Source organism: Parasteatoda tepidariorum, chromosome 11, assembly GCF_982258835.1.
Source record: "Parasteatoda tepidariorum strain Cologne lab strain chromosome 11, Ptep-v5.0, whole genome shotgun sequence".
Classification (NCBI taxonomy): domain Eukaryota; kingdom Metazoa; phylum Arthropoda; class Arachnida; order Araneae; family Theridiidae; genus Parasteatoda; species Parasteatoda tepidariorum.
The window spans coordinates 2,795,398-2,822,909 of record NC_141765.1 but is presented as its reverse complement, the minus strand read 5'-3'; the positions used below and the strand labels follow the sequence as shown (position 1 = coordinate 2,822,909).

The window sequence follows — 27,512 nt, the reverse complement described above, 5'->3', positions numbered from 1 at the left end:
CGGGCGAGAAAAGTATTTAAGTTAAGCTTTCACCTTTACGCAGGTTTTTGCACTAATCTCCGCATTTCAATTATAGTAATCCAGCAATGAAGATCATCTTCATCCTCTGCTTCCTTGTTGGGCAAGCAATAGCACAGAGTAAACCTTTCCCCTTTGGTCCCCGAAAACGAGTATTACCGGGTCAAAGGTCATCCGGTTGTTCCGATTGTGCTTCTGAATTGAAGCAGTGTGTGTTATCCTGTGTTGAAAAATTTGATTGCTCCGAGATGAATGTAAAAGGTAAGTTTTCTTTTAATGAAAAAGGAAGTGAATAATCTATTGTATACGTGCGTAACTAAAACAATATTCGCAAGATACTTTTAATTACTTTGAGTACTTTCTACCAATAAGTGGAATTAAAAATAAATTAAATTAAAAAATAAATTAAATTATAAAACAAATAATTAAAAATTATAAACAACTTTTAAACGTCTTCTTTTATTATTTTATTTTTAATCAGAATTATTTCATGTTGTTTACAAATATTAGAAAAATATCGATGTTTTAAATGTACCAAGAAAAAGAGCAATGAAAAGTGAAAACAAGTAAAAGTGACAAAGCAATGGATTTTTTTAAACCATGTTTAACTTAAAGAACCTATGCAAGATACTACGAATTACTCTAAATATTATCTAATAGGTGCACCTAAAAGTTAAATTAATTACGAAGGCAAAAATTAAATAATAAACAACTTTTAAACATCTTATTTTATACTTTTAATTTTAATCAAAATTATTTCATGCTGCTAGCAAATTTGAAAAATATTGATGCTTTAAGATACTTCTTTAATACGCCTTCTTTAATATGCTGAAAAAGCACAATAAAAAGTGAAAGCAAGTATTATAATCTCTCTGAAAGCGGTAAAACAATTCTCAATACATTTTCATTTTATATCATGTTAATTGCAAACATAAGAAAAATATTGATGCTTTAAATATACATTGAAAAAAGCGCAATAAAAAGTGAAAGCAAGCGTTGTGATTGAATTTCGGCTGAACAATTCTCGACGCATTTTCTTAATTTACACAACGTGTGCAAGATACTTTGAATCAATCAAATATTTTCAAATGGACTTAATTAATAAATTAATCATGGTGACAAGTAATTAAAAAATAAACAATTTTTAAACATCTTATTTCATAATTTTATTTTTTACCAAATTCATATCACATTACTTGCAAATAATAGAAACATATTGAGGCTTTAAATATACATTGAAAAAGCGCAATGAAACGTTAAAGCAGGTATTGTGAATGAATTGTGACTGAAAGCGGTAAAACAATTCTCAATGCATTTTCATAAACCATATGCTTAACTTGCGCAACGTACGCAAGATACTTTTAATTACTCTAAATATTTTCAAGTAAGTGTTCTTAAAAAATAAAATAATGATGAGGGCAAGTAAGTTAAAAATGAACAAGTTTTATAACAAAATTATTTCAAGTTACCAGCAAAAAGTAGAAAACTTTTGATGCTTTAAATGAACATTAAAAAAGCGTAATGTATCTAGAAAGCAAATATCGTTTTAACTTAACTCTAACAATGAAGGAAAGATACTTGTTACTTTAATTACCTAATTTAATTATTATTAAGGAAGACCTAGGAAATCAATTAATTATGGAGTCAAATAATAAAAAAATAAACCACTTTAAAAACTTTTTTTCAATTCTTTCTACTTAAAAACTCTGTTTAAATACGTTTATTTGTAATCAAAATTTTTTCATATTGCTTACAAATATTCAGAAAATATTGATGCTTTCACTGCACGTAAAAAAGTTCTATGTAAATTATGCTTTGCCAAATTGTTACTTGAAACAGTTCTAGAGTTTTTCAACTAAACAATTTTTTATGTTATATGGTTATTTATCTTCATTATATTTTTTTTTTTGCTGGCTTTATATTTTTATTAGTCAACTGTAAAGAACTATAATAAACATGAAATATTTTTGATTCCTATTTATTAGAAAGATTAACATTATTTTCTAACAAAGTGTGTTTGAAATGAACAAAAAAATATACAAAAATAGTTCAACAATCCACTTGAACATGTGCGTACTGCGTTTTGCTTCAAACTCTGTCATATATTTTTATTTTAAAAAAAAAGTAGCGTACTGACAAAAGCTTTTATGTGCGTAAAATTTACTTTTGTTTTTAAAGTATTTCTAGTTATGCTTCGGTTATTTCATAAATACTTACGTTTTGAGGAGTTTTCAAAAGAAGGGAACAATAATGCTAACTATTGCTAATTTTGAATTCTGTAGCTATGTTATATACATTAAATACTTTCTACTTACACGAAATACCTTTTGAATTAAAAAAATTAACACTATGCTAGCTTTTTTTGCTGAATTTTAGGAAATCATGTTGCATAAAACAATAAACGTAACGAAAAATCACGCGATTTGAACTGTTCACTATTACACATGGAAAAAATTCTGGTGAAATTACCGCAAGGTATGGTAATGAATTTCTGTTTTAAGAAAAAAAGCACAATTCTGGTTAAAAAAGAAACAAAAATATACGGTATTAAAACTATTTTTTTTTCAATGGCAGGCACTGAATTCGAATCTTTGCCTATACTATGCCAGAATTGTTGCTCATTTCGCGTTACCCAATGGGCACCTGTGAACCAAAGTCACGGAGGCGAGCAACATTGCCCACGCCACACTTCCACGAACCCGTTTTATAGGGTGGGCCACATTCACACATCATACACACAACGGAGGACAGCACAAAGAGAGAGAGAAACATCCATGCCCAGAGCGGGATTCGAACCCGCAGCCTATGACTTCGCAGTCAGGCACGCTCACCGCTCGGCCACCTGGCCGGCGGTATTAAAACTATTCATTTGGTTATTTTTCCGTTCATATGGAAACGGTTTAGCAAAAACTCAGGTTCTCACAATTATTATTCTTATTATCACACATTCAGTTAAAAATACAAAATTGAAGAGTATATTAAACCGTGAAAAGGACTTTTATATCATGCACATGTAGCATGTTAAAATTACCAAATTTAACTCATTTACCAGATTTTATAATGTAATAAAACAATATTTTGTTATTAATCTTACCAAAAGCAATACCAAAGCTCTTCGGTAAAAATTACCGATCTTTTTGGTGTTCCCATAGAACCAAAAACACGAGGAATTTTATCATATTCTGGAAGTTTTGACCATATTTTATTCTCAGAGTAGAAAATAGCATTTTTTTAGAAAAATATTTTATAAAAACAAAAGAAAATACTTTTTAATATTTGAAAAATTATTTTAATAATAGTTAAAGTACTTTATAAAACCTTCTTTACTTTATTTTCTGTTAAAATAATAGCGTTGTTTCGATTGCCGCATTTGAACATGCATCAGAACACTAAATTAATTTTTCAGAAAATATTTCACACAGGACAGTAAATAATCTAGTGTTGTCTTGTCGTTTATAAGGAATATAATCAAATAGTCTCTCTTATTGAACTTTTTTTTCTCTTATTTTTAATTGTAGACGCGTAGAAACTACTATAGAAAATTTGTTGGTATTACATAAGTTCAATTTTTCATACCGATGTCCAAAATTAATCCTTTTAGTGAGAGAAATATTTTTATGGCATTTATAAAAAAAAATTTCAGTTATTTAAGTTATTTCGCATTAAAATACTAAATTAGAAATTTACTCTAACAATGTTAGTGTAAAATAAATTTGAACTAGTCAGAGCTTAGATCTGCGTTATACTCCTACTTTCTAAGAACTGCCCTTTTTTCGAACAGCTGAAATTTGAATCATACTTTTAAGAAACAATGCACAAAAGAAAATTTACTCTAACAATGTTAGTGTAAAATAAATTTGAACTAGTCAGAGCTTAGTTCCGTGTTATACTCTTACTTTCTGAGAACTGCCCTTTTCTCGAACAGCTGAAATTTGAATCATACTTTTAAGAAACAATGCACAAAAGAAAATTTACTCTAACAATGTTAGTGTAAAATAAATTTGAACTAGTCAGAGCTTAGTTCCGCGTTATACTCCTACTTTCTGAGAACAGCCCTCTTTTCGAACAGCTGAAATTTGAATCATACTTTTAAGAAGCAATGCACAAAAGAAAATGAATATCATCGTTGAAAAAAAAATTAAATCAAGAACTATCGGTCGAAAAATCGGATTAAAGAATGGCTGTAATTCAAGGAAAGCATTTATTAGTCAAGTCCGGGATAAGCCTGGTTGGTAGAGCGTTGGGCCCATGCCAATGAGGTCGTGAGTTCGATCCCCACCACCTGAAATGATAACTAGAGCATTCTAAATCTGTCGGAGTCACAAAGTCTTCCAAGTTCCCATAACAAATCAACACCTCTGGAGTTGAGCTGTTATGGCTCAGGAGATAGAGCATTCGCCTTCCAATGAGGTGAACCGGGTTCGAATCTCACCAATGGCTGGTCGATACGAATCCGCATTCGGCTTGCACCGACCATAGTGCAGGACGTGAAATATCCTCAGTGCTAGATGGATCACGGGTTAGAGTCCCTTTGCCGTCAATCTAACCTTGTGAGGTTCTCGTGGTCTTCCCTCTATGTAACGCAAATGCGGGTTAGTTCCATCAAAAAGTTCTCCACAAAGGCAAAATTTCTCCCTATACTTGATCCAAGAGTTCCCTTGTCTTCTGGATTGTGTTCAAAATTACAAGACTCCCGAGTTGAACATTGGAAATCGTAAACCCAAAAATTGGTCGATTGTTCAACGATGGTTATAAAATATAAAATAAAATACCTCTGGGATCACTGGATCGGAGATTGATCGTGCTCTGGTTCAGGTCAAAATTATGATGTGCCAATGGACGGATAGTGTGTGAATGTGTCCTCCATGTAAAAAGGGCTGTGACGTATGTGCGTGGCAGAAGTCGAATTCTTGACCATAAATGAAGTCACTGGAAAACAAGAAAATCTTGAATTCCATCAAATCTTTTAATATTCAATTTCTTTAATGTTCCACAAAATCAGATATCATCAGTTTTTAAATCACATATTATTTCGTTGAAATGAAAACTAAAAAAAAAAAAAACTTTTGCTAATTGATTCCAATCTATATAAGCTGGCATGTTGTACTATATGTGTTCAGAATAAAATTATGTCTTTTCTATTTTGTTCAAAGTTAAGCATGCTTGAATTCTTTCAATATTCAACAAAATAAGATATCATCAGTTTTAAAATCAGATATCATTTTGCTGAAAGGGAAACAAAAAAAAATGTTTTGTTAGATGATTTCAACCTAAATTAATCGGTAAGTTTTTGGATATATATGGAACAGATTTAGTCCTTTTTTTTTAGTTCAAAGTTAAGATTCTTCTGCTCCTTCAATATTCTTAGAAATTTAAAAGATTAAAAAAAAAAAAAAATAGATGCTCTTCTTAAAAAGACAGAATTAACTTCACTCAAGGATATTAGTTTGAATAACAAACCTTGACGTATATTCGTGTCACCACACCCATTCGCCAAAAATTGATTTTGTTAACAAAAACTAAGGTGTGAAGCCAAAGTCGAAGAAAATTTTAGAGTAAATAGAATTTTGGAATCGGAAGAAAAGCTCTATTTCATTTTGGTTTGATATAGTCCTCTGAGTCAAAAGAAGAAAAAGAATTATGATCTAATGAAAATTTATTCGACAAATATTTATAATTATGCGAACAAAAATATTCTGCTATTGAATATTATGACAATTATTTGGATTACTATTTATCTTTATCACACACATAATTTATTACATTTAAACATTTTTGAGCTTATATTTGAAGCCGAAAAAAGACAGAAAATTATTAAAACTATTAAAAGAATTTAATTTAATAAATGAACTAATCAAGGGAACAAATTTTTTTGTGACATTTATACAAATATTTGATATTGCCTAGATCAGATGCAAGGGATTCAAATCTGAAATTTGCTTAGCTCTTAAAGCTACAGATTTTTTTAAATGACATTTTTTGTCGAAATTTACTAGCATAAAAATGTTATATATTAGATGGGGTGACGTAAATGTTATGACAAACTTCTAGGGGAGTTCAAGCACATCATTAGGATTAAAATTGCATAGGAACCCCTTCCCGGAAATGTCATCATGCGCAATTAGAGGTGCATCCCAATTGTGACCTGTTCAGAAGCACACGAGGGAAGCAGTTCCCAAAAGGTAAGCTCTCCTAGATGCGTATGACGACATTTTTGGGCATGAGCTGCTATATACTGTTAGAAATGTCTCAGAAAAAATGGTAAATAACAATTTATTTAATTGTTATTTTACCATATTCAAACAAAACAATCAAATGATCATAAATATTAGATGGTATTCAAACTGTGAGATAAACCGTTCAATAACTGCTTTCACCTGATGCAGTTAAACAACTAGAATTTTATCGTACCAACCGAACAAATCTAATGAAACCACTTAGCTCTTTGCAGATGGGTACATATTATTTGTACATGATCTGCCAATCTCATGGCCAGCAGAATGGGGTTCGAATCCTGGCGTTGACACCACAATATTTCCTTCATACCCTGCGACACATAAAGAGTGTCCTGAACCAATAGACCCCAATCTGTGATCCAGGGCTATTAGAATACCATACTCTCATTCACGCATAGATGGCAGCTAAACTTCTTTTTTACAGTCTTGAAACCAAGCTCGTTTTAAAGGGTTAAAAAAAACGTGTAGTTTCGTATTCATATTTAACCATACCAGTTGTAAAGAGTTTTAAAACCATAAATATTTGAAAAAAATGTTTTTTACTGGAAACTTTACGGTTAATTGGTTGGACAGACTGCTGCTGGTTTTTTTTTTTACAATTTTAAAATGAAAATTCTAACAGTTTTAATCTTGATGGTGCGCCCTAAATACTTTAGAAGTTCGTCGCAACATTTATGCTACTTTTTGTTATACATAAGGTTTTCGAACTTGCATATTTCATCATAAAATAGACTAAAAATGCCATTTAGAGAAACTAACTTGGAGAAAGAAGCTGATTGCAGATTTGAAATCAATGATATGAAAGTATCTAAGATTTGTTTTTAAAAAAAAGTCATGCAACGGAAGAAAAAAAAATTCGCAGTGTTATTAGTAAGTTATATTTCAATTCATGAATTTCGAAAACCAAATTTATTTAGCTAAATTGCATAATTAACTAGAAAAATATGCAAATGAATTTTTTATATTATTTAAAATTAATTTTTTTCAGTTCATGAAAATTTTCTAAAAAAGCTTCTTGGCAGAAAATGTTTGTATATGTGGAAATTTGCGTATGAGATATTGATATCTGGCTCTTTTTCTTTTCTATTACTAATAGTTTTGTGCAATTTAAATGCTTTCTACAACTTTTTTAAATATATTTTTTCAACTGTTAAGTTGTATAAAATATAATTTAAAAAATTGTACCCTTAATTCCAATCGTAGATAAAAAAAAAAGAAATATATAACTTAAAATTTAAATTTATCTCGTAATGATATCAATACTTTTCGCAATATCTCTTACCAATCAATAATATATTGGTATTTGATACTTTTTTAATAACAATTTAGTTCAACTCAAATATTTTCTACAACTTTTTTTAAAATTTATTTCTTCAACTGTTATGCTAAAATATGAAATATAATTTTAAATTATGTATATTTAATTCTAATCATACGTAAAATATGAAATATATAATTTAAAATTAACATTAATTTTGTAATTCTTTTAACACTTTTGGCAATATCTCTAAGCAATCAATGAGATATTGATATTTGGCTCTTTTCTAATAATAGTCTACTACATCTTAAATATTTTCTACAACTTTTTTAAATTTAGTTTTTCAACTGTTATGTTATATAAAATATAACTTTAAAAATGTACCTTTAATTACAATCGTAGAGAAAGAAGAGAAATTATATAATATAAAATTAATATTTATTTTGTAATGATAATAATACTTTTCGCAATACCTCATGAATACCTCATGATCAATACCTCAATACCTCATGATTAATGAAATATTGATATTTAGCCCTTTTTTACGTTTAGTACAAGTTAAATATTTTATGCGATTTTTTTTTAATTTATTTCTTCAACTGTTATGCTACAATATGAATATAAATTTAAACTATGTAGGGGAGAGTCGGGTAGCCCCGCCCGGCGGGTACCACCGCCCACTGTCAATTTTATATGTATAGAATATTTTTTCAAGTCAATGGGCCATCGGACATTAATTGTTATATTAAAAAAAGATTATTTTCAAAGCTTCAAGTATTTATGCAGCTGTTAACATGGTAAACAATAGTTTAGAAAATATGTTGAATACAGTAGTCATGAAATTAAGAAAAATTGGTTGAATGTTTCGATTAAACTTCATTTTAATACTAAAAAAATAATTTTTTCTATACATACAGCATTAAAATATGTAGTCTTAAGTTTAATTTGCTCAAAGAAGGAAGTTTATATGCGAAAAATTTTTCGAGTAATTACAAATTTTAAAAAAATTGGATTTCGGGTAGCCCCGCTTACGTGAATGTCGGGTATCACTGCTCAATTTTATTTCGTCGATAAATGTACGATTGCAAAGATTATTATTTTATTGCTTCAAATTTGAATGTTATATGTATTTTTAGCAACAAATATTGTAGTTATTAAATGATAGAATTCACTAAAAGTATATAAATATGTAATAAATAAAATAATTTTGTGATTAAAATGATAAACGAGGTTTATCTATTGTCAATACATTGGTCATTCTCATTTACACCTGAAAAAACAGTCAAAAAACATAATTTTTGTAACTGGGCCTGGCTACCCGACACATTTTGAAAAGAGCTGAAAAACATGTTTTTTTAAATTTATTTTTTTTAAGTTAAACTATTCTTTTTTTGGTTTATTCTTTTTGCATTATTTAATTAGATGATAAAACAATAGAAACATACAAAAATATTGATTATCACTCAATATTATACAGAAATATAAGCAATACTCCGGGCGGGGCTACCCGACTCTCTCCTACCCTAAATTTCAACCGTCATTAAAAAGGAAATCTATAATTTAAAGTAAAAATTTATTTTGCAATGACATTAATATTTTTTCGCAATTCGGTGAGAATTTAAATAGAGTATTAGTCACAGTCCAACTCTCATCGTAAGTCCTGAAAATGTCAACTACCTTAGCTCTGGGATTAATTTCTCAGCAATAAATCAAAATAAAGCTGATTTTCCTTATACTTGAATCAAATCGTATGATTCGAATAAGAAGGAACAAATTCTGATTAAATATTCTTGAAATTGCGGAGTAAAAAATTTTAACAAGCAATTTCTCGGCAATATCGATGAAAATTATTTTTCATCATATGTGAAACAAATCGTGATAATTAAATTAAAAGGAGAAAACTTCGACCAATTCTTAAAAGTCCCGAACTGAAATTTTCCACTACCGTAGATCTAATAAGGAAGATCTAATAAAGAACCCGTAGATCTAATAAAGAAGACGATAGATACCGTAGGCATATTGACAAAACATACCGTAGATTGTAAAGGGGTTGGCGAAAATTTCTATTGGCGTTAAGGGAGCGGTCTCGCAAATCGCCGAACAGCTGCGTGCTTATGTTTTTGTTTTGTTTTCGGTATCACTTAACATTCAACAAGTTAGCTATGGATGCAGTAATCACCCGCACACAACTCGCTCTTCAACAAACTAAATATATATTAAAATTTTAAGCTTCTTTAGTATTACGCATTGCATTCCGAGATGCACAATTGTAGAATCCGATCAAGCCATTGCAACCACCATATCGACTGGGTAAGACATTTAATGAAAAATTAGATTCATTTTTCAATTCCTTAAAACTTAGAGGCTACCTCAACTCTCGGAAAGCAGTTTTCTTCAGACCAAAATTTTCTGAAGCTGTAGTGATGATGGCGGCTTTCTTTTAATATAAAGAAAATTGCCAATACTAAGCCATTGCAACTACCACATCAACTGGGTACTTATTTAGAGACATTTAATGAAATATTAGATTCATTTTTCAATTCCTTAAAACTTAGAGGCTACCTCAACTCTCGGAAAGCAGTTTTCTTCTGACCAAAATTTTCTGAAGCTGTAGTGACGATGGCGGCTTTCTTTTAATATAAAGAAAATTGCCAATACTAAGCCATTGCAACTACCACATCAACTGGGTACTTATTTAGAGACATTTAATGAAATATTAGATTCATTTTTCAATTCCTTAAAACTTAGAGGCTACCTCAACTCTCGGAAAGCAGTTTTCTTCAGACCAAAATTTTCTGAAGCTGTAGTGACGATGGCGGCTTTCTTTTAATATAAAGAAAATTGCCAATACTAAGCCATTGCAACTACCACATCAACTGGGTACTTATTTAGAGACATTTAATGAAATATTAGATTCATTTTTCAATTCCTTGAAACTTAGAGGCTACCTCAACTCTCGGAAAGCAGTTTTCTTCTGACCAAAATTTTCTGAAGCTGTAGTGACGATGGCGGCTTTCTTTTAATATAAAGAAAATTGCCAATACTAAGCCATTGCAACTACCACATGAACTGGGTACTTATTTAGAGACATTTAATGAAATATTAGATTCATTTTTCAATTCCTTAAAACTTAGAGGCTACCTCAACTCTCGGAAAGCAGTTTTCTTCTGACCAAAATTTTCTGAAGCTGTAGTGACGATGGCGGCTTTCTTTTAATATAAAGAAAATTGCCAATACTAAGCCATTGCAACTACCACATGAACTGGGTACTTATTTAGAGACATTTAATGAAATATTAGATTCATTTTTCAATTCCTTGAAACTTAGAGGCTACCTCAACTCTCGGAAAGCAGTTTTCTTCTGACCAAAATTTTCTGAAGCTGTAGTGACGATGGCGGCTTTCTTTTAATATAAAGAAAATTGCCAATACTAAGCCATTGCAACCACTACATAGACTGGGTACTTATTTAGAGACATTTAATGAAAAATTAGATTCATTTTTCAATTCCTTAAGACTTAGAGGCCACCTCACGCCAAACTCTCGGAAAGCAGTTTTCTTCAGACCAAAATTTTCTGAAGCTGTATTGACGATGGCGGCTTTCTTTTAATATACAGAAAATTGACACGTGTTTAATTGGATACATCAAGAAATCAAAGTTTTATTCATTTATATTGCTTATGAAATTAAAACTTCAATTAGAAATAAAAACTTTTTCTCACGTTACACCCATGGCTAGGATATAAATGGGTTATTCTTAGAAAAGGCAGGAATTTCACTACTCAATTTCTTTTTTTTTCGAAGTAATTAAGTTCACACTTCTCTTTAAGTGACATCTAAATTTACGTAGTGACACTGTTATAATGTTTCCGTATCATATACTCAAATTAGTAAAGTAATTTAAATAGATTAAGGCCACCATTTCTACAGACAGGTCTGTGATTAATAGATATTACAATTTATTGTCCATATAATCATTTATAGATTAAGAAAATATAAATCTAAAGAAATATTTGCATAATTACGCATAGTTTCTCGGAATTAGCTGAGAAAATTATATTTGAAATTATTCAATAAAAAGAAATAGATAATAAAAAGAATGAATAATTTTAAAAATATGTTTTTCAATTGAACTAAAAGCCTGAAAATAACTCGATTTTTCCACATAAAACGAAAAAATTCGGGGGCATCACTTTCGAAGGACGTTGGGGGGATTTCGGTGTTGATAGAAGAATGAAAATGCCCTTTTCGTTTCCGAGGGGACAGAATGGAATTATTTCGTAATTTTTTCATTAATTTGTAAGACTTAGTTTTATAATTCCATTTTATTCAATTACTGCTTCTCCATTTATTAAGTCTGTTTGTTTCTTACATTTGAAAAAAGGGAGGGTGCACAGAACCTCAAAACTTGTTTGGTTGCCGGTTGAAAAACTTAAAGTTTCCTTTTTTTTAAAATTATTTCTTAATTCCTCTCTGTTTCTCCTTTTATAATAATTTAACCTATTCATTTCCCTACCATTTCAGAATTTTGTGTCGGACTTAGCTTGTGTTGGTGTTGTTTTGTGTTGAACTACACTTTTACTCCTTATTTATTACAGAACGGCTGTCAGACGATCGAAAAATTGTTATATACAATACAAAACCGAAACTGTCTATAATACGAAACCGTGCTGACGAAACATCTAAACTAGGATTTTCTTTTTAAAATACTTAAATATTACGCTAAGAAAAATTGAAAAAAATGAGTATGCTATTGTTTAAGCTGAGCAAAAATTTATCACCATAATATATTATATCTCAAAAATGCAATTTACAGTTTTTGCATCTCAATTGAAATCTTCATTGTATGGTACGAAAACTGAAAACCACTATACCGTGTCAAGCTCCAAAAGAACGAAAAATAACACGTTGAATGCTATGGGGGTCACCGGTGACCGGCACTGAGTTTGTTCGTAGCGCCTCGGGGGTCACCGGTAACCGACGAAGCCAAGATTATTAGAAGCATGTAATTGGAATAAATTTTTAAATTTTTTATATTATTATCGTTACTAAAATGGTTTGAAGATTTTAATGCAATGCAGAACACACAAAAATAGTTTTATTTATATACACAGAGATGCCAACTTGCTCCAGACAGCGAATAAATACTTTCAAGTGGTAGTTTATTAATTGTGATTCTTAGTTTAATAAATTCAATTTAGTAGATTTTTATCCACCATTATTTCTAAACAATTCGTAGGCTTATATAATTCATCACTTTTTTCAAATATGTCATGCTAAACCTTTTAAAAAACTAACAAAATCTGTCTAATATTTGCAAATTTAGTTTGTAGTTATTTACCGCTGTGGCCAGACGGGAAAGCCATGTAAAATTAGCGTAGCATTCAACGTGTTAAATGATGCTGTTGTTGTGTCCAATCCTTCAGGATCTAGCAACAGCTAGATCAGATCCACGAGACCATTTACCCTAGCAAAGTCCAGCACCCGAAGTGGACTTGCATGTACATCTTCCTGAGCTAACAATCGAGGGGTGTCCAGGGGAAGCCGGTAACAGATAACACTTCGTGCAAGTCTGGTAGACTTTTTGGCCGGATACAAAAGTCATGCATTTCAGGTGCCCACTTATAAGTCTCGAGACAGCCGTTTGATGTTTTCTGTCTCCCTTGAACTCCAGAACGCCCCCTTGGCATTTCCTACTAATCCTGGGATGGGCGGGAGGGGCCAGCCAGACTTGCTTATCTTTAAATTTTATCAAAGAGAAAATCTCTTGATAGGTAAGAGCATAATCGGTGGTCGCCAACTCAGAGCAGCCTCTTTTAGCTAAGTTATCTGCGACTTCATTTCCAGGGACGTTAACATGGGAGGAGATCCATTGAAAGAGGACATCCCTATATTTTGCTATAATTTTAAGCTTATTGATAATTTGAATACTCACAAGGTCATCCACACGACTCCAATCCTGCAAGTGTTGAATGGAGCTTCGGCTATCAGTAAGGATCCGTATATCGCTAGAGTTTGTACTATGGAGAATGACCTTTAATCTCTCGTCTATAGCAATTAATTCACTTCTGAGGACTGAACAGTTATCTGGGTTGCGTCTTGAAAGCCGGACAGAGAAATTCTCGATAAAGGTACCGCTACCTGTGTGATTCAACTCATCCTTACTCAAATGACAAAATGACAATGATCAAAATGACATCACTCGGAATACCTTTTATGATCTCGAGAGCCAGCTGTCTTAAGTATTCAGAGACATCTGAGTTTTTATTTGTGTGGGACAGAAGTTCAGTGTGGAAGTGAACTCCAGGTAAGCCCTCAATTGGGTAGACACAAAGTCTTAGAGATGAATACTCCACTGATTTGGAAATGATCTTCATTTTGTCAGCCAGACCAAATGGGCTATTCCTTTTTAATCTCTGGTTGTTTCTCCATTTACATAGGTATTCAGAAGTTCGATTCTGATTTTCATAACTTCTTAACTTGTTAAAGTATGTAACCAAGTTCAAGTTTCTAACTAGATCAAGAAGTGGAAGATTTGCCTCGTAAAGTACCCCGTCATTTGGGCGGCTACTTCTCAAGCCTGTTATAATGCGAGCTGCACTTAATTGCACTCTTTCTAATTGAAGGAGGTTAGATGGTGAAGCGCAGAAGTATACTGGACACCCATACTTTAGGATAGGCTGGATCAGTGCAATAAAGGCTGTCCTGAGTGTTTTAGCATCAGCTCCCCATTCTCTGCACAGAGATGAACTTGAGAATATTCAGTCTCTTACGGCTCTTGTTCACCAAATTTAGAATAAGTTAGTTGCTCGTGATTTCCTGGTCCAAGACAAAGCCTAAGTACTTTGGGGGTTTAACATAAGAAAGAGGCTGGTTGTGAAAGAGAACTTGGGGATGATACGAGTACAGATGCTTGTTGGTGGTTAAGAATCCGTCATGTTCACCATGTTGGTTAAGTGATGCTATAAACTAAGTACGTCGCAAAAAAAAGGAAATATAAAAAAACATCTCTATGATCACAAGAATTAAATAAATGTTGAAAAAATAATAAAGAATTATCAGGAAATTTCTTTTAGATATAAGTAACTGTATTCAAAATTTTTCGATTCGCTCAAAAAGTTCTCCATCTATGGCAAAATAAACAAAAAGTAAAATTAGCATTAAGAGGTCCAAACTATCCACCACGCTCCTGATCAAACTATTTCAAGATTGTGGGTAATTTCCCTCCATATTTTGAGGAATCCAACAAAAAAAAAGAGTATGCCGAAAAAATACATTTTTATATCTAATTTTGTTACTTCAAATATGGTCTGCACCAATTAAATAACATATTTGAGGTAAATCCTTCGTGCCATTACGATTGAGTCCTGGTACATGAAATACATGTTTTTAAAAACTTACACTCTTGCTCTGGAGCAGATATGTTAAATTGAAAGATGGTTTAAGTGAATGACCATTGAGTTTAACACACATAATTTGAACCCATTTTATTATATTTAGTATCGACTTCATAATATTAATTGCGAGATTGAGGCGGATAATTTGAGGCAATTTCAACACATAAAATGAGGTTGGGTCAACTTTGTTGTTATAAGCTTGCTTAATCGCATGCATTATCAGCTTGTTTTATTCATGTCACAGAAATAATAACATGTTTTTAAAATGATATTCATTATTAATTCTTTAAGTAATAAGAAAGTAATTTTTCATTAATATATTAATAATGAAATGAAGAGTTTGTGCGTTGCGGGCTGCTATAAAACTTGATTTTGCTCTGAGAAAAAGAATCCAATTTAACCGTGTTTATGGCTCCATGGAAACACCAAAGAGTTCGGTAGGAATAGCTTCGTATAATTTTGGTTAAATTAACTATAACTTTTGGTTTTATAATGTGTGATAGCAAAATTTGGTAGTTTTATCGTAATACCTTGGCATAAAAACCACTTATTTTGTTTAATTTAATTTTGAGTTCTATATTTTGTACTAAGGTAATTCAAACTATAATATTGAAAACCAGAATTTCTGGTTGATCGTTACCATTAAAACGGAAAAAAACATCAAATGAATAGCGAAAATACTAAATATTTTGGTTTTATTATTTTACTTTATTTTATTTTATAACCCTCGATTATTTTATTTTATTCAATATCCGTCGCTGAACAGCCGACCTAATTTTGGGTTTACGACTACTAATGTTCAACTCCGTAGCCTTGTAATTTTGAACCAATCCAGAAGACAAGGAAACTCCTGGATCAGTACCCTCAGAGGTATGATTTGTTATGGGAACATGAAGGACTTTGAGGCTCGGCAGATTTAACATGCATCAGTCAACTTTTACACGGGGAGTCTTCGGCCGGCGGGAATCGAACCCAGAACCTCTTGGGCATGTGCCCAGTGCCATACCAACCAGGCTATCCCAGCCCTTTGGTTTTATTATAAAGAATTATGGGAGGCTACCAGAAATGTCATAACCATACAGAGCCATAATTTCACGAGAATTTTTTTTCATTGTCTGCTCAGCGCCCTATTTTTCAATTTTAGTCTCAAATTCATAATTTTTTCCCCATAAAATTGATATTCTAGTGATATTAATTCTATCGTATTGTATAATGCTCACTAATTCAGCAGCGAGTCCATGAGAGATGCATATTTAAAGATACTTCTGAAAGCCGCAGGATCCATGAGAGTATGAGTTCGTGTCGTAGGTTAAACTAATTACAGAATTAGCATGACAATTATAAGGGACGTCTTATCAGGAATAGATGTAATAAAGTTTTCTGATCTATCAATTCAATTGAGGCAGTATCTTTTCAAACTAAAGTAAAATATTATATCAATAAACGAAAATTGTTTTCTAAATCGATGATTTATCTGAATCCCTATAAGATATAATGAATCTCCATAATATTTATGTAAACATTTAGACGTTTACTTAAGCAGGGCCCTTGAATGTAAAATTCCTCAAATTTATGGGAAACCATATGAAAATTAAATGATAAAAAATTTGAGGAAAAGAATTGAAAAAAAATTAAAGCTGTTCGCTTTTAGGAATAAAACTCGAAAAAGGATCTCCAAAGCAAATTTTTTATTTCATGAATATATACAAAAATCTGAGATCCTAAGTTAATCATTTTCTTAGGGGCATCGCAGAAAAAGAATATTTTATGCAAATTCTTGCAAAATCGCAAAATATTTAGTCCCGTAAAACATAACGATGGTTCAGATTTTGTTAAATAAAAGAAGCCTGGAATTGAAACAATTAATTCTAAATAATTGATCTGAAGCAATTTGTTCTAAGTCCCTGGCCAAATTATTAGACGCATTCGAAGATTTTATTAAAATCTTAATTAACAGGTGACAGCTTTATTATTTTTACGCTCCTGAAACCAGTTTGCACTTGTTTACGTTCGTGTATCAAGTGGTTAACATTGTAATGCATTACGTTAAAAATAAATACAAATAGGAAGTATGTAAAATAAATAAATGTGTTTAAATATAAAAGTGTTGCATATAAACTAGTGCAAAACATGTAATTATTAAAAAACTACAGTGCTTCTAATAATTTGATCTAATTATTACAATATAATACCTGATATAATAAATATTCTAAATTTATATTATCTATCGGTGAATTTATCCAATCGTCGAATTTAACCAATTGATACACGAACATAAATAAGAGCAAACCGGTTTCAGTCTCGCAAAAACAATAAAGCTGTATAGTATTACCTGATAATTAAGATTTTAAATAGAATCTTATAATTTGGAAAGGGACTGTATTCATTTGAATGAATTGATTCTGGTCCATTGATCTTTCTGTTGATTGGATTCAAGTAGAACTTTTATAATGCAATCCAATTGATTTTGATCCATTTTAAATATTAGGAAGACCACAAGTTTTATTCCGGACAATTTTTTTGTACGATTATTGAAAGGGTTCTTTCATAAATAATGTCGTAACTTTTTTTCAATATTTTTCATCCCCTCTACTCTCTGTCGCAAAGTATTATAGATCACCCTTATCACTTGTTATGCTGTATTAAAAAACATATGCAAGCAGTTAAGCAACAAAATGCTAGATCATATTTTATTTTGAAACTTTTATTACGTGATTTAAGGATATTTGTGAGCATAAAAATAATAATAAATTACATGCCTAATACTGGTTGGTTGGTTCTAATGCCACTTGCCACATGGGCAAGCCTGCTTGGTGAAACCGATAAAATTTCAGGCAGAGGGGTGCGATTGTTCTTGTTTTCCAGTGGCGCCATCTATGGCCAAGAATTCGACTTCTGCCACACCATACGTCGCACTCGTTTATAGGGCGAACCCATTCATCCACAGATAGTAATTTTGACCTGAATCAGAGAACGATCCCCAGAGGTTTTGATTTGTTATGGGAACATGGAGGACAGATTTAACGTGCATCAGTCACTTTACTACACGGGAGTCTTCGGTCGGCGGGGCAACTCTCGGACATAGGCCCAGGGCCCTAACGACCAGGCTATCCCGGCCTTTACATGCGTAATACTTACAAGAACTACTGAGCATGTACCTACATTGCTCTAAAAAAAATGGACCACTCTGAATAACTTTTGATATAATGATAAGCACATTTTAGGACTCAATATTAATGATTCGAGGAGTTTCAAATATACTAATTAATTATTGCAAACTATACGCACTTTCTTTGCATAAACATGACCTTTTTTTAACCGATACAGATTTCTGCCTCAAGAACTTTTCAAGCGAATTGAAAAATATTTGCGCACAATTACACAGTGCGTTTACCTAAAGATGTAAAAAAAAAAAAAAAATATTGGTAAATATTTTGTATTTAAAATTAAGCGAAAGAATTTTGAATTGTAAAATATACAATTCTTTACATCATTTTAAAGAATGTAATTTTACATGGAAAATAGAAAATACGAAAATTGAGGGAAATCGGTCAAATAGACCTAAATTATTTAATTTTTTTTTCTAAAAAAAAAACAACTCAATGTTAGTTTTATATTATGTAATTTTGCCAACTCATTTAATTTGTCTCTCCTTTAAGACAATATCAGCAGAAGAACACCATTTTCGTTTCTTAAAAACAAACGTAACATAAAAAGGAATCTAAAATTAAACAATATGATGATTTCAATTGTATTTATTTTAACAAAATTGTGTAAAATCTCACTCCCCCCTACACCTTGTCAGAATTTCATGAACCCTATCATCGCCTCCTAGCCGCACATCATTAATGGATTATGCCCAAGAAGTTCATCTCAAAAAAAAAAAAACTGACACTTTTATTAAATGGAAAACATTGTCCTTGTTGCCAGTTGTTTAGTTATTAAATTATATTAATAAATCAAAAAACATAACAAATTCTTGTCCAAAAAAGTTGCTTTTTCTGATTCCTTAATTTTAGCAATTATAAAATATTTTCGTTTTTCTGTTCTTTATTAATTCAGTTAAAATATTTGTTTCTCATATTATGATATTTGTTTACAAAAACTTAACCCAGATTTCATTTAAATGCTGTTATTACTGTTTATGATTTAATTGTAGTAGTTAGAATAAAGTAAATGTTTTAATTTACTCACTAAGGAAAATAAGTTTTCTTTGATAAGGAAAAAGAACTGAGCTTGAATATCTACGTAAAAATGTTTAATAGTGTATTTTATTTTCTATATTTAAGCTGTGGAAATTTTTAACGTATCTCAATACCGTCTATTAAACGTATAATTAAACGTACATAAAACGTCTAATTTTGATAATATCCTCAAGAACTAATCAAAATATAGATGATTTGCTAGAAAAACAATAAATTCAAAAGACACTTTAGTTAAACACAAATGCCTAAATATTTCCTTAGAATAAATTTTTCAAATTCTTCATTTTATTTCCCACATAACCCAACTGATTTATAATCTAACTATATAATAACTATAATGACTATTATATCATAACCTAACATTTAAAAATATTAATTAACAATCAAACCTAAATTCGTACTTTTGTTTGATTTTTAGAAAATTGATTTAGAAAATTACGTATTACCTACGTAAAAATCCCGTAATTATTCTGTAAATGATATTTGTTGTTTGGTCGTATTTTTTTTTATTTTTTTTCTATTATTTTTAAAAAGGTTGACCACCCTTGCATTAACGTTTGAAAATATTTCCTCATTTGTGGATGATAAGTCACTTTTGAAGTCATTTCCTGAAAAGACAAATTAAAGCCCTATTTTTTAATTACCTACATCAAATGAGGAATAAGCAATTAGTTAAATACTAATGGTTAAATAATTGTTTTAGAATAAATGCTTCAAATTGTTTTTTTAATGCATAACCTAATTAATTAAACATTTAAAAATTTAAATAACAATTAAGCCTAAATTCGTACGATTGTTTGATTTTTAGAAAATTAATTTAGAAAAATACGTGCTGCCTACGTAAATATCCCGTAATTATTCTATAAATGATATTTTTCCACTTTTTACACTTCACTGGTTAAAAAATATTGGCGTTTTTTTTTTGGGGGGGGGGGAAGGAAGTGATACTCTTTCCAAAAAAGGTTGACCACCTTTGCCTTAACGTTTGAAAATACTTCCTTATTTGTAGAGGATATGCCACTTTTAAAGTCATTTCGAGAAAAGACAATTTAATTAGCTACATTAAATCAAGAATAAGCAATTAAAGCAACCAATTTCATTTTCAAAAGTCATTGTCGAGCAGCGGGAGAAAAGGTAGTGAAAAGAATTTCTATTATAATATTTGGTCCTTGATCATTAAGAAAACCTTGAGCCACTTTCGGTAATGAAAAAGACAGTTCCCTCAGGCTAAGAATGTAATTTTACAGTATAATGTTTTTCACTTCCTGAAGGACGTTTTATTATAGTTTATTTTCGAAAAACGTTACAAAATGAAGTGATTTGAAAGAATAAATAAAAACTTGTTTTAACGTTATTCCGCGTGTACAGTGCGCAGAAGAAAAACGAATGATCCTGATTAACTTTTGATCGTATGATCGGATTTTCACCTTTTTTCATGTCTGTGAATCATTAAAGATTCAAACTTAATGGTTCAGTGAGGTGACCTTAAATATGCTAATTAATTTGTACAGAAAATATTTTAAGTAGTGGCATTAGACATAAAAATGTGTTATCTCTGAATAGACATGCATTTTTTTTTACAACGGATTCAGAATCCTTACCCTCAAAATATATGGTCCCAAAAGCTTGGTCAGTAGTAGTCATATATTTAATATTCGATTTCTCAGAAAATATTCGACCGATTTCGCTCAAATCTTGTATTTTGCCAAATAAAATTACATTCTTTAAAATTATGTAAAAATTATATGCCTTACTATTCAAAAAATTTTAACATACATGCACATATTCCTCTGAATTGGAGCCATAACTTTCCATCTCACTCTATTTGTGATCAGATATTTTGCCTCTCTCCATGTCTTTCCTACAGTTTTCAATTCGCTTACAATCGCCACGTATTTCTTCATCTTTTCTATTGTCCTGAAGGTTCCAATCAAAAACTTGTTTTACTTAAAAATTTTCAGATTTACGTTTTTTAATTTATAGATTTATCGGTTTCTGTTTGGCTTTTCTAAGGATTTCTGCATTACGAATTTTATAGAACCAATTCATACTTCTTAAACAGTTGTTAATAAATACTTGAAGTTTTTTAAACTATTTTTAAATAAAAGAGCAACTAAAAAATTAATGGAAATTATTTTCCGCGGAAATATGTTAGGATATATATGTATGAGCTTTATAATTGTGTGCAAATGCTTTTCAATTCGCTTAAAAAGTTCTCGCGATATAACTAAATATGCGAAATGTAAAACTAACATTAAAGGGTGTAAACTTTGTACAGCAACCCCCTCTTGAACCATAGAAATTGACTTTTAGAACGTAAAAAATCAACCAAAATTTATTCAGTGTAATTCACGTTTCTTTTTCTTTGGGTGAGCTGTGCAGTTAGCCAAATAAATTTTGAACTAAATAATATTTGCTCGGATTTACATACACTAAGTGCCAATCATAGTGAAAAATAAATAAGCTGTTTTCTTTATACAAATCTTTAATAACTGTTGAAGTGTTCCTAGAAATTGCTTAAAGCATACTTTGTAACCAATACCTCACTTGCTTGGATAGCAATGTGAGACTCATAAATATGTATAATATAATTTTCTCCGTGTCTATATAAAATTTAGGTAAATTCTGAAATATTGGATATATCGACTTGATTTCATAGATTCAGTATAAAAAATTACTTCGGAGGCATTGCCATGAGAGCAAGTTCAGCCCCTTTTCTTCCCTCCCCTTAATAAATTCTAGCTCACCTCTCGAGAGATTGTGGTAACTTCAGCATATTTGGCCTAAACTACATTTTTTAAGCAACTTCAGTATTTAATAATTCAAAAACAGAATCTCAAGTCATATTACAAAAAGGTTAAATCAGTAACCATAAAATCTGGGAGTCGATATTATTTCTACTATACTTCTTTTTTCAGACTTCTCTAGTTTTGGCGAAGACAGTTAATGATTTTAAAAGTTAGGCAAAATTTCTTTCTACTGTAAGGTCAAGACAAATGTACATTGGCACTGCTCACTAGTAAGTATTAACAGAAATATTCAATTTTGTATTTCAATACTCTCACAAGTACATTATGGTGGTCAATGTCTAAGAAAATAACCTTATTTTGAAGATTTCTGAATGATCTTTGATGCAAAGATTTACTGAAAGTATTTATATCTTAATAGTTAATGTTTAAGTAATAAAATACAAAAAAATGGTCAGTGTCGAGGTTTATTCGTTTCACAAAAAGTATTACCGCTTATAACTGGAGTATTTTTCTCAAAATTCCAGAGGATCTTCGCTTTTGACCCCCCAAACAATTGAGTGAGAAATTTGAAGAACATATCCTGAAAATTTCAACAAAATCAAGATTGCCAAGCATCCACCCTGCCTGATTTGTCCAATTTCTTAAAAAACTACCTCTTAAATTAAAATTAAATTGAAAAAGAAATTAAACTCAAGAAAGTGACATGTTGGTTAACGTAACAAATCACATTGAGTAAAAGTGTATATTTAATCAACAGAATCTGGAGCAATACGTATTAAAATAGAGTTTTAAATTAATAAAATAATCTTAACACAATAAAGTAAATCATGAATCTTTTTAACAACAATAAATAAGTACATGATTAAGTTTATAAACTACTTGCAATCTATCTCACAACAATAGTGCAATCTTCAATGAAAAAAATCCAACATTTTAATTATGTAATTCATATTTTATTGCCATCTAAGGTTATAAAAATCTGCATTGTAACTTACTCCGGCGTGACACTATTATTAAAAAAATATCCGCTTGGAGAAACCCTATTTGCCCTCACAGTCACAAATCAAAAAAAAAAAAAAAAAAAAACAATTATATCACTACTTAACTATTATCAACAATTTGCTCCAATTACGTCAAATCAGACACGCGATACAATGGATTGTCTCGCAGTTAATCGCTGCTTGGCTTACCAGTCCCAAATTCCGGGAATTCTCGAACCGAATGATTTTATTTGTCCAAGAACAAAACATTCTACTCATATCTTATTACAGTGTAAAACGAATATAAAAAGCGTCTCTTACAGTCATAAAGACTCTCATAATATAAAAAGCGCAAAAAGAAAGAAAACGCTCACTCCGTATAACTTTTTTATCTTGCATAGTGAAGATCTTTTTTTTAGCGCAGACAATGAAGGCCAGTTTCCGTGTCACGGACACAAATAAAATGCTCAATATGGTATTAATTGGGGGAATTGTTTTAAAAGTTATATGATAAGTACTATACAATAGGAAGTTTGCTTCTTCTACCTCTAAGTTGAACTTAACCGTTATTTTGAATTTACTGATGGAACTTAACCGTTATTTTGAATTTACTGAGGGAACTTAACCGTTATTCTGAATTTACTGAGGGAACTTAACCGTTATTTTGAATTTAATGAGGGAACTTAACCGTTATTTTGAATTTACTGAGGGAAAGAAAAGCCCAAAAGGGGGAATCTTTAACTTCACTATAAACAGGAAGGGTCCGTGTATTTTTTAAGCACTGTAAAAAATGAATGCGCAAATTTTGCGTAATTGCGTAGTGAAGAGGTGGAGAACAGTTGCCTGTAAAAGAACGGACAGCAAAAATCTTCTAAATAAAGCCAAGGTTCACTCTTGGCTGTCGCGCTTCTAATGATTATGATGTTAATTTGTAATTACACATATTTACCTCTCTGAAATTACGATCTATTCAAATAAGGTATTGTTTCCTATGCAGTGTTTCACGCTGAATAGAATGAAGTTTTTTAAATGCAGGTACTGAACTTTCGTTCTTTACCTCGGAAGATGCCGGAAGTGTTGCTCATTTAACGTTACAAAGTGAACACTTGTGAAACTAAGTCACGGAGGCGAGCAACATTATTCGCGCCACACTACAACAGATACCTTCTCATAAGGTGGGCCATATTCACACACACACACAACAGAGGACAACACACAGAGAGAAACATCCATGCCTTGAGCGGGAATCGAACCAGCAGCCATTGGCTTCACAGTCAGGCGCGCTAACCGCTCTGCCACCTGGTTTGCAAAATCGAATCGAATGAAATCAAACGAAATGGATATGACTAATAGTTGAGAAGTTATTAAAGTTTCAGTGCATAAAAAGTACAGTTTCTTATTTACATTCATCACCACCTCTGATATTGTTATTTAGATGGGTGAAATATAGGATTCTATGTACTTTTTTTTACATTACATCGAATTAAATCAAAACGAAGTCGGTAGGGCTAATATTTTGAAAGAGCTGAAAAGGTTGCATGCAATATTTGTACTTCTATGGTTACTTACATTGTAATCTAGAGATAAGTGAGGCATTGTTTTTTACGCAAATCTTTAGATTAAATTCGATAAATTCAAAAGTATTTCGATAGAAATAATAGTTTCGAAGTTATAAGGGTTTTATACGTAAAACAGTTTAAGTGAAAAATTATATTTTTAATGTCCAAAACTCTCCTAAATTCTAAACTCGACTCTTCCATTTCAGCGTAATAAAACTGCATCGGATCCAATACTCTGTAAGTCATTATTACAGAGGTTTAAATAGGTACAAAACAGTACTTTTAAGCATAAAAACTTCATAACTTTTGAGCTCTTTATTTTGGTTTCATTCAATTCAGTGTACATGGGAAATAATAAACTTGGTAATAATGGTAAATAGGTAAAGCAAAAATTTTACTATTTAATACAAAACCTTTATAACTTCTAAACTATTAATTATTCCAATCGACTTCTTTTCTGCGTCATACGATTCAGGAAACAATGCATCACTATTTGTTTAAATAATGAAATTGAAATTTTCTTTCTTTTTAAACCCTCTTTCCCTCATTATATTCAAGAGGGAGGCTAAAACTCAACTCGAGGGGGGGGGGGGACTACAGGTATCCCTATTTGACTTAAGCTAAAACTCTTAAAGCAATTTCTAGATTTTTACCAAATATTTTTTTATCCAACTACTTAGAAACTGGCCTAATATTTTAAAAAATTAAAACAAGATGCAAAAACGTAATTTCTTTAGATAAACGTAATTTTATTCGTTCTTTTTTTTCTTCATTTATTTTATTTCTCTTTTTTGACGATCGTAGTGTAGGGAGAATCATCCATCTAACTTATTTTGACTTTTTCTTTTTCGAAGAAAAATTTTGAAAGTAATTCATCGTCAAAAAAAAAAAAAAAAAAAAAACAATTTTAAAAGAATTAAAAGCTTTAATGATATCAGCGTATTTTATGTTGTAAACTATTTTCCGACAGAAAATTGTACAAATATTATCGATATTTAATTTCTTGTTTTTCGCTCAACCTAATTTTGCTATTCTAATTTTTGATGATAGAATGATAACATCAAGATTTTCAATCGTTCTATATTCTTATGTAGTGCAACAATAAAAATGTATTACAAATTTGAAAGATACTACACTTATTCATAAGATTAAGTTCCGCTTTTTCAAATGAACCTAAACAATAGCTTGTGATTAATTAAAAAATTAATGAATGTTATTAATGAATGGATTTAAATAATTTCCTCCTCCAATAAATAAATTGAACAATAAATAAAAGATGGGTAAAAAAAAAAATTAGGCTATTTTGTTGCAGATAGTCAAGCGTTTAAGGTATGCATGTTGTCTAAAACTTACTAAAAAAATTAATTAATAATTTTTAAACAAAATATGAAAGAGAAAATGAAGTGAAAGCTACATTTCTAGCATAACCTTTATGAGAAGATATGTTAAAAATAATAAAACCGCAATATTTTTCGGGATTTTTTTAACTCGGTGCTGGGAGTACTCGGGATTTTTTTTTTACAACGAGTTAATTTTTTTAAAACTGATATCGGTTTTCAGGTATATGATATTTTCAGGTATATGCTCTTTATTATTAATAGTTTTCTTATCATAATAACGGCTTTAAAAAAAATTTTTTACATTTTTACACATTTAAAAGTAATGACAGTGCAGCATTCTAAGAAAAATTCTTATTTAATCATAAAATTGGTACGAAATATTCAAATTGAAAAAATTTAGAAATGTAAAATTAATGAGGAAAAATGTAGAAATGTAAAATTAATTTTTTTAAATGAATTTTAAACCATCCAATATAAACCTAGGACTTGAAAACCAAATTATGCTTTAAAGGTTTCAATTAATTGAATTCGGTGCTTTGTTATAATAGAAGCTTCTCACTATGTAGTTATAATTTTTTGATTCTCTGTTTAGTAAATTTGATTAAAAGTTATTTTCCTCACCATTACACGCGAATGATTCAAAAGTCACTTTGCCCCAGCTCTCCAATGGTTAAAATTTTGGCAAATCAACAAAAGTTTATTTTTTGATTGCCTACGATTGGATAAAATGTTTTGCAAAAAGCGTGATAGTTGTCAGGTGTGAAAATAAATTGCGTCGAATCCAGTCGGATACCTTAAGAAAATTATTTTAGTTTTGCTTTCATAATACGAGACTTTTTCTTATAGCGGAACACTGATTTTTTAATATAAATAATAGTAATAAAACTGAAATAATAAAAGTGAGAACATATAAAAAATCTTTTAAAGAATTGCCCGGTGAGAAAAATATCAATAAAAAAAAGTACATAGGGTTAAAACATTTTTGAGTGCATATGGAATTGTTTTGGGGATGTTAAAAATGTTTCTGAAATATAAATTAAAAAAATTATGATTTTTCTGATACGAGAATATTCTTAAAATTTTTGTGTTTCGAAGAAGTTTTGAGAGGTTTTTTGTTTATTTTTATTTATTTTTTGTAGCTTTATATTTATACTCATATATTCTGATACTGTTCTATTTTTTATTCCCAGAGGGCTTTTGTCCCATTGGTGACAAGCGACCAGAAAACTGCTCAATTTCATCTTCTGCTTTTTTAAACGTTTGTAAGATGGATACAGAATGCCCAGGTACTAAAAAGTGTTGCCACAGCGGATGCAGTAAAGTGTGCGCAAGTGCACTTCCAGTACCTCCTCATCAAGTAGTCCGTAGAAATCGTACACCAATAAAGCTTGGTAAACATACTTGAAAGCAGGATTGAAAAAAAGACACTATGTATTTGTTCTCTCTTCTTTTTAACACCAAATGATTAATGGTGCTTATGATATTAGAAAAACAGAAACTTTAAACGAGACTTATGTTGTGCAAATTAATATGCACACATTTAAATGGATGCTTGACTGAATGTAAGCAAGATTCCTAAAACCAGAAGAAATTTAAAACACTTCCGGTGTATCCCTCCGCTCCTGTTATGCTTACGAGACTTAATATTCTAAGAAATTTTATTCATGTGTTTAAATTTGCCTTTAAATTATAAATTCTAACTGATTGTAAACCTAAAACAAATATCAGAAAATTAATATCACAACCTAAATAAAGTGTTTTCATGTTTTAA

The 27,512-nt window shown here is 30.6% G+C and overlaps 1 protein-coding gene across 1 annotated transcript; it reads left to right on the top strand.

Annotated features, from left to right (window-relative positions):
* LOC107455534 (uncharacterized) lies at positions 1–27,512 on the top strand. The gene is made up of 2 exons (XM_016073143.5): positions 1–279; positions 26,932–27,512. Exons 1-2 carry the CDS (start codon positions 87–89, stop codon positions 27,144–27,146), a joined length of 408 nt encoding a protein of 135 aa, XP_015928629.1. The 5' UTR covers positions 1–86; the 3' UTR covers positions 27,147–27,512.